The 9442-nt window shown below is 40.6% G+C and overlaps 1 protein-coding gene across 1 annotated transcript in view; it reads left to right on the top strand.

Moving 5' to 3' along the window:
- LOC117403254 (ectonucleotide pyrophosphatase/phosphodiesterase family member 3-like) overlaps positions 1 to 9442 on the top strand; it is a 46185-nt gene continuing 36743 nt past the window's right edge. The window contains exons 1-2 of the mRNA XM_034005270.3: positions 1 to 568; positions 5692 to 5764. Coding sequence (XP_033861161.1) covers positions 413 to 568; positions 5692 to 5764 — 229 coding nt within the window. The 5' untranslated portion in view covers positions 1 to 412. The remainder of the gene's footprint in view (positions 569 to 5691; positions 5765 to 9442) is intronic.

Below are 9442 nucleotides of genomic sequence, written 5' to 3'. Positions count from 1 at the left end.
AAAAGTTATAAGCTTAACTCCACCCACAGTCTCCCAACTAACACATCAAAGGATTCGTTGTTTACAAACTCCCATAGGGATTGCCAGATATCAAAGTCTGTACTGGTTGATACAACCACAGGCCGTTTAACAGCCGGGTACAGTAGGGCTATTTTAAATAGCCAGCCAATCTGCCCTGCTCGTTTACCCTAGTTCCAGTACTTATTTTAACACGCACTTTCGTTTTGCTAACATTCCACACGCTTGCAGAACGGCAATTAAATAAGAGAGCCTGCACATTCATATCAAACGATCTTATGTGCCGGCGTTTCCCTAATGCCTTTAAATCGAGTGGAGGCGGTTCCAGTTTGCGACCTATAAAACAAAAAGACCCCAGTTCTAATTTTTGCATATTTCCGAAGACGGTAAAAACATGACAGAAATGGAAGCGGAAAGAAAGAAAAGCGACGGACACCCAGCTGAAGGACCGGCTTCTATACCAATGCTGGATACTGTGAAAATCGGAGACCTGGACAAACCCCCTAACAGCGGCAAAAAAGTGTCAAATAAATGCAAAATACTCAGCGTGGTAAGTAGAAAACAGAAAACAAAACATACTATTTGGGGAGGCTGGTTCAGCTTTCTGATGCATCTATTTTTTAGCAAAAGCAAGAGCACGGGGTGGGTTGTCGAGGGTTGTGAGGTTTACAGATGCTGTCTGAACAGGTGTGTCTTGAGGTGTTGGTCAGGGGCTGAGCAGTCCTGATATCTGACCTGACTATATGTACTACGAATTTTAATCATAAAAATACAAATAAAACCCTGTTTTTCTTTTAACATGCAGTCGTGTCATTTAGACTGTGTAAGCAAAATACCTTTTAAATTGCAGAGCCTTTCAAATTGTAAAACTCTGTGAATTTAAGGCACTCTTCCCAGGAACTTAATATACGAGTGCTTTGCATGGGTTCATCTCTTTTATGTTTGCTCCAAGCAAAGTGGTCTTGAGATGATTGTCACATAGGCGCTGTGAAACTATTTAGAAACCGTGAAAAGGAAAGGCAGGATGTTGTTCACTTCAAGAATGCGAGGGAAATTAACCTTATTTATTTCTTAGCAGACAGCCTTATCCAGGGCGACTTACAATTGTCACAAAATATTACATTTTAAATATGTACAAACTACTCTATATGGCACTACATCTTTGCTTTCTGATTAATACTACCCTTTCCACAAGAAGGCTTATAACATTCAATTTAATCCAAAAGCAGAACTGGTAAGAGTACCTTAGAGAGTGCACCAGAGCAGACGTTTTGAAAAGAGCTTTTAATCAGACTTTAAAGTTTTAAGTGTAAAAGGTTGTGTGGATGTTAACCATGCAAATAAAAATTACAGGTATCTTATTTAAACAGCGGCAGCAACACGTGTAACACTATATTTTTCAGAACCCCACTACTTACTCTGTAACATGTAAGGCAGAGAATATTTTGCAACACTAAGGTCAATTTGGTTTCAGATGTTTTTTTTATTTGATTCAGTCACACCACATGATTTGCCATTGTTAATACTGTAAATGTACATACAGTATTTAATGTGGCAATTCAAGTAATTTCACTGATAACTTCCATATGCTTCCCCCCCCCACCATTTATCATGCTGTACTTACAAACTTAGTATTATTGATGGCTTTTAAATAAGCATTGAATGCTGGCTTTTATTTCAAATGATAGCTTCATTTAGCTAGGCTGATTTTATAGAAGAAAGTAGCAGGTGTTCTGATTTAGAAAGAGAAGTAGGTCTACATTGCAGATGTGAGAGTGAAGTATGTTTGGGAAGTTAAATAAATAAACAGCCTTGGCAATAGCGGAGGTCCTTTCGACTCGATTGAAACTATACTTTGTGCAGATGCTATGGTTGAGGTTGCACAGTTATGGAAGACCTTTTGGCTTTGTCTCGGGAGTATCATTAAGATCTAGTATCTATAAGAACATTGCCTAAAAATAAGTAAGCAGGTGTCATGGTTAGTAGACCACAAAACAGACTCTTCATTTTGTTGAGGGGACAAAGAATACAAAACTGCTATTGTTACCACCAAACCTTTTCTTTTGACGGATTTACAACCCTGTAGCTATATTGAGGCAGGTCATTTTTATTGCCACTCCTGCAATAATGAGTGTCAATTATATGAGTTTACCCTATTAAAAAGGTATGGGATAGCAAGTTTTCAAGTCGGTTAAATTCAGGCATGATCTGGAAAATCTCACAGGAAATACTATCTGGATTTTCTTGTGAATAAGTGTATTACAGTAACTGCTATGTCAACATTTCCAAACAAAATAAGCTTAATACATAATGTTGAATAAACCACACCCAATGTTAAGTCAATCCTGAAAGCTGTGTATCTTGTATTGTGTTTTTTCCATGTCTGCTCATTTTGCCTTTCATTTATGCCGGGCAGTTCATTACTTGTATGGAAGTTTTCTTGACCTGTTTATGCTGTACAGCTCACAAACACTATGTCAGAGAAGACCCAGCCAAGTCTAATCTGAGACTTGTATAGAAGTGCACAACAACAGACAGACATCAGTGCCAAATTGGGTAATTTCACTGCAGTTTTGTACCACCATGCCCAACAATAATTTCTAAAGTGCATAAAAGTTAGTGCTAATATCCTGTTCACATAATTGTTTGTAGTTATATTGGGCCCAATTCACAAAGCTTTTAGCTCAGAATTGTAATGAATACTGCATATAATTTAATGAACAATATTCTGAATATAGTATGAACATAAACAAATAAATGAGCCTGGTTAGAAATCAATACTGGAATTACAGATGACATTTATTTATTCATTTCAATTAATTTATTCAAATAGTTGCCACATCTCATTTACAGTGCGGTTCAGTCAATCCAGTTACAAAAACAAAACTATCACACAATAATGTGCATAACCATTGTATGGAATGACTTACAAATAATTCTACACTTAAAATCACTGGTAGATATCCATACACCACTAGAATAATAATAAAAATGGCAGACAATTTGGAATTTATTGCAATAAACACGACTGACGAGATTTATGTAGATGTTGAACTTTTGGGAAACCAAAGTGTACATGAGCTATTGAATGAGTCTGAATCGGACACCAATGAGTAATTAATAATGAAATAATGCAAACGTAAGTATTGCTTTTAAAAAAAGATTTGGTTCGCTCTTGAAAGAGACTTTGGTGGTTAAATGGATGGGTGCGTTCACGGAGATCATTCTGTGCGGAATCTCACCAATTCTTAGAAGATCATTGGCTAAATTGGTCAGATTCTGCACAGAATCTGCGCAGAATGATCTCCGTGAACGCACTCGATGTTTTGTTGTTGCTGCCTCCAGTCTATGCCCGGTCTTCTCCTCTGGTTGGTTGCATCTCTTGCCCTGCCTGCTGTCACCGGTCCCACCCCCTGCGCAGCTGTGTGATCTGATGCAGAATATTTATAAATGCAACTCGACAGTTCCTCCCGCACCACATAAATTCGTCCAGGCATGATGGTATCATCTCTTCTGCTGAGCCCTGCATTGTTTTAAATTGTTTCCTAACACAGGCTCAGTACTTCTCCTTGTTGTCCAGCTGTAAACTGCAAAGTCAGTTTGATAAGTGCGGGTATTCCGTGATGCAAATAACGTGTTTCTTTCCACTGTAAAGCGGTAGCACAAACCCCTCATAACAAAGGTTGGTTTAAAATAAAAAAGAAAACAGCACAGTCACCTGATACTGTCGCAGGTATTGCGAGGAAGGTTCTCCATGATTTAAAGGCAGACTCATCTGTGCTGTGTCATGATGAAAATGGCCAGTAATATTTTACATTAACATTTAATGAACAAACCAAGAAGTACACAAACCAAATAAGGACAACTGTACTTTAAATGGCAATGTTCAATTCAACATCTATAAATTGCTTTTTTTTAATTAATGCATTTAAAAAAAAAAAAAAAAAAAGTTGACAACTTTTTTTTCAATTTAGTAAGTTAACCCATTTTATAAGCGCAATAAGGCACTTCAGGGTGTGTGACTCACCTCATGACTTGCAACACACCCGAGGTGTGGTGGTTTTAAAGTATATGCACACATCCTGTCATGCCTTATTGCTTAAGTAGCCAATGCTAACAACAAAAAGCACTGTGATGTGCTTTTACTATAGTATACAACAGTAAACATTTTGAGGGCATTGGATTCTGCCCAGCTGTTGTGCTTATTACAGCAGAACAGGTCTTGGAGTGCTGCCAGAGGTTCCTTTAACTGCAGCCTGGTACAGCAGGTCCATCCACAGTATCTCGCTGCACAGGCATGCAAGACATGTGGGGCAATAGTTAAATTTCCATCCAAGCTTACAATGAACTGAAGAAGTAGAATTAAGCCTTTGTTCCCACAGGGAAATTGGTCATGAACTTGGAACAAAATTACTTGTTTAAAAATGTCATAGCCAAAATACATTGCCGTAACTTGTCAGAAGTTAATTTATGTTACTGAATGTAAGTTATTGTAGATGAGTCAGTCGCAAACAGTAACTCTTGATGTTTTAGGCTACTGTGATTTATAAAAAAAAAAAAAAATTGGATTGGCAGTCATTCCTTACTGTTAATTGCTCTGCAAGAACAAATACATGGAAGTGATATCAAACATTTCAAGTTACATTACACATTTTAAGTGTCCGATGTTCAAAGCTTGGTAACTTATTTTGAACAAATCTCAGATAATATAGTGCAAGATTGGTGATTTTGCATGTATGTCCGCTGGGGTCTGCTTAATAAAAGTTTCCCAGAGTAAAAGCATTGCAAAGTGAAAACATGGTAAAGCATAGATAAGCATTGTAAAAAATAGTGAAGTGTGGTAAAGCAAATTTGTAAACATGACAAACCAGGGTAAAATATGGTAAATGCATAACATAACTATGGGAAAGGTATGGTACAAATACTGTGCAAAAATACTGTACTATACCTTTTAACAGGGTTAATACTGCCATAAACTAATTTCACTTCAAGTTTTTAAATTAACTAATCATGTATAATTATATTGTACATTGTGTGATTACAGGAAAAAGGTACTAAAAGATATAGTTAATTTATTGTACAGCATTTATCACATGTTCCACTTTATTTTTTACTAAGGTTACCATACTTTGAACCCAGACATAGTAACCATTATTTTATGTTACCATATTTGCTGTATATTCCACACAGCAGTTGGCATTTTAATTCCCAAGGGGACAATGGAAAGAGGTTTTGGTGGGTCCTTTGCTATGGGGTTGGCACTATTTTGAAATGTTTTCTTGAGGCCGTTTAGTTTGGCCAGAAATAGCAAAGCATAAAGACAGAGTAAAAGCTTAAAAGATCAATACGGTGAAGCTGTATCTGGGGAATATTAGATAACAAACTGTTGCCTCTGTGTTAATTTATCATTTGACCAAAACAAATTGGCAATCATTTTGGAATATCCTGAGTTTGTTTGCATCACTTCTCTGTGACTACATTTAGCAAAGTGTGTATGATGAGGATTAATGTAATGTTTTATAAGCTTTATCTAGTTTAAAGTGATCTACAACTCTTTGTTAAAATGAGCTCAATAATTTTGTACAGATCTTCAATCTTTGGGAAAACCACATCAGTAGTACACATACAGGTACAAAAGAGGTAATGTATTTACATTTTTTAATTTTCTTGCAGGTTCTGCTGCTGTGTTTGCTGATCATAATTGTAGCGCTTGTGTTTGGACTGAGATCATGCTGTTCGAAAGAAGGTAACAAATATGAACTTTAAGTGATTTGCACATTGACCTAGTGTGGCAGGGCAGAAGAAAAACCCTGCACATAATGAGAGGGGACAGGGCTAAGCCCTGCATGTAAATTAAATGTGTTGTGTTTATTGTATTGTGATTTAAAATGTATTGTTTGTTTGTTTGTTTGTTTTAGAACCGGTGAATTTGTTTGTGTATTTAAGAGAATGGTTTGTGTGTTGTTTTGGTATGCTTTGAATGTATTGTGTTTATTATTGTGTGGTTTAAATGTGGTCTGGCAGAGGCGGTGTTAGCAGCTCGTCTCTGCCAGACAGCTCTTGCGAATGCGTGGTCGGCAGTCTGTGATTGTTGACAAACTGACTGTCAGCCATGCAAACTAAAACTCTCGTGCAGAATGTGGCCATCATTGAATTAATTAATTGGGTGTTGATTTGAAGATGGCCACGGGTATATAAACTGTTTCTGTGTTCGAGTTGGATGTTCGAGAGGAGGAACGTGTATGTGAGACAGACGGGAAAAACGATACAGAAAGTAAAAAAGGAAAAACAATTGCTACTAGTGGCTGAGGGAACCCAGTACCCCCCTATGGCTGAGAATGGAGGGGAGACATCTGCTGGAGGACAGCCATCTGGATATGCTACTGGATTTCATCAGCCTGAAACCTGAATTCCAGCTGAAGGGGATCAGCAGAGGGTATCCAGGGCTCATGGAAGCAGTGGAGAGAATGACCCAGACACAAACTGCCTGCGCTATTGGGCATGAGGAGGACAGCTGCCTGGAGGCTAGCTGGGACACAGACACAGACTCAAATTGGGAGGAGCCGGAGCGTCCAATGCCCATGACGGGGGAGCCCAAGCGTCCAGCGCCCAAGTGGGAGGAGCCTGAGCATCCAACACCCAAGTGGAAGGAGCCCGAGCGTCCAGCGCCCAGAAGGGGGAGCTGGAGCGTCCAGCGCCCAGAAGGGGCGAGTCAGAGGGTCCACAGCCCAAGAGGGGGGTGGCCCAGCATCCACAGCCCAAGAGGGGGGAGCCAGAGCATCCACAGCACGAGGGGTAAGCCCATGTCTCCTGCGCCCAAAAGGGGGAAGCCCAAGTCTCCAGTGACCGAGAGAGAGCCGCACCAGTCTCCAGTGACTGAGGGAGAGCCGCACCGCTTCCACCGCTAGAGGGAGACTACCTGCTGCTGTCGCCTCCACCGCTAGAAGGGGCTACCTGCTGTTCCTTTCTCCACCGCCAGAGGGAGACTACCTGCTGCTCCTGCCTCCACTGCCAGAGGAAGATTACCCGCTTCTTCCGCCTCCATCACCAGAGGAGCTCGAGTTACATCCCGCGCGCGGGTCCGCTGCTGCCGTCCCCTTCCGAGGGTCCACACCAGCCCTGCACCGCCTAGGGCTGCAAAACCTGCAACGCCCGGGGATGCCTGCATGTCACCGCCCGGGGATGCCTTCACATCAAAGCCCGGGGATTTGTGGTGTCCACCCGCAGCAGTTTCGCTACGTTCATAGCTCCCATTGCACAGTATTGTACCAGTATATGCATGAATTCTCTTTAGTGGTAATGTTTCATAATAAAGGCCCATTATCTAAACCAGTGGTTTTCAACCTGTGGTACGCGACAGGCTTGCCACTGGTACACACTGACAGTTCTGTATGACAATACGATTCCTCAAAACACAATGCTTCCTCAATCGCACCATCGTAATGTATCTGTATCTGTTTGTACCACTGAATCACAGAGAAGTTAGAAATTATGATGCAGGGCTCCAGACTGTGACTAAAATGGTTACAAATGCAACAACAAAAAAACATTTTGACAGGTGTTTTTTAGGGGTTACTCACAAAAATGCTGCATCTCTTTTTAAAAGCACGTACAAATTGATGTTTTTTATTTCAGCATCACTTTATTTATTTATTTATTTATTTTTTTAATAAATGTAGTTGTTGCCAATTATTTTTTATTATTTTCTCCCAATTTGGAATGGCTAATTGTTTTATTATGTTCAGCTCACCGCTACCACCCCTGCGCTGACTCGGGAGGGCGAAGATGAACACACGCTGTCCTCCAAAGTGTGTGCCATCAGCCGACCGCTTTTTTCACACTGCGGACTCACCATGCTTCCGTCCTCGGTCGGCAAAGGAACAGCCTGGACTCGAACTCGCGACGTCCAGACTATAGAGCGCATCCTGCACTCCACGCGGAGCGCCTTTCCTGGATCCGCCACTCGGAAGCTCCCCAGCATCACTTTATTCCAAATATGATATTTAGATGGTTGAAAATGCGCCGGTCACCTGTGACAACCTGCCCCATACTGGGGTTGGTGGTCACAAAGTATGTTCTTGTTTTTACAGTAGACAGTAATGCAACATATTATTATTTTATTTATTTATTTATTTATTTATTTATTTATTTATTTAAATAACATACTGTGTACAATGACAGAAAGTTGTATTTTTACTTTTTATGTGAACATAAAAAAAATATAGACCTATATCTATTTGAAATGTTGACCCTTTATGTTAGATGGAATTGACCTCAAGTTATAAGATGATTTGAGTTCCAGACAATAGAATACGCATTTCAGTGTTAGTATCACCTGTCTGCGCCATCTAGTTTCATAGTTATGAGCACAGTGACAACCAACCCCGGTCTCCCCTACCAAACCCCAGTTTCTTGCAAAATGTGTGAGATCTGTTGTGTAAAAAAGTAGCTTAAAATGAACAGCTGCATGTAAGAAATGTAGAACAAGAACAGCAACAACTAAAAATGCAGTTCAGGTGTGTGTGTCGCACATGTGCCATTAACACAATGCCCTAGAAACTTAGCACAATGCGCTTGCTGTAGATATTGTAAATATAGCAGAACGAACTCACTGCAATGTAAACTTTTTTTTTTTACTGAAGCATAAACAGTATGTAAATCATAAGCGCTGTGTGTGTGTTACATGCTGTCAGATCAGACTTCACTAACACTGAGCATGGGAGCTGCAGCATGCTGTCAGATCAGGAGTCACTAACACTGAGCATGGGAGCTGCAGCATGCTGTCAGATCAGGACTTCACTAACACTGAGCATGGGAGCTGCAGCATGCTGTCAGATCAGGACTTCACTAACACTGAGCATGGGGGCTGCAGCATGCTGTCAGATCAGGACTTCACTAACACTGAGCATGGGGGCTGCAGCATGCTGTCAGATCAGGACTTCACTAACACTGAGCATGGGAGCTGCAGCATGCTGTCAGATCAGGACTTCACTAACACTGAGCATGGGAGCTGCAGCATGCTGTCAGATCAGGACTTCACTAACACTGAGCATGGGAGCTGCAGCATGCTGTCAGATCAGGACTTCACTGACACTGAGCATGGGAGCTGCAGCATGCTGTTCCCATATTACAACTGGACACAATTGAGCTGCGGTCACCAATTCCACATACAACACTTGCAAAATATTACAAATATAAACATGCCGAGTTCATTCCAGTCATCACTTGCATAGATTAACTAATGAGGCAACAAACAAGTGGGTACAGACACAACAAACCTGATTATAATGGGTCTATATGGAATAGTACCCTACTGAGCTTGATACGAAAGCTAACGGCTACATAATCAATGAGACAGTTCAGTGTTGCCGGGTTACATTGTATGTTTTGTAAGTGTTTGGTGACTACCTCTAATCAAGCTGAG

Source organism: Acipenser ruthenus, chromosome 5 (assembly GCF_902713425.1).
Source record: "Acipenser ruthenus chromosome 5, fAciRut3.2 maternal haplotype, whole genome shotgun sequence".
Taxonomy (NCBI): Eukaryota; Metazoa; Chordata; class Actinopteri; order Acipenseriformes; family Acipenseridae; genus Acipenser; species Acipenser ruthenus.
This window is presented reverse-complemented; position numbering and strand designations above follow the sequence as displayed.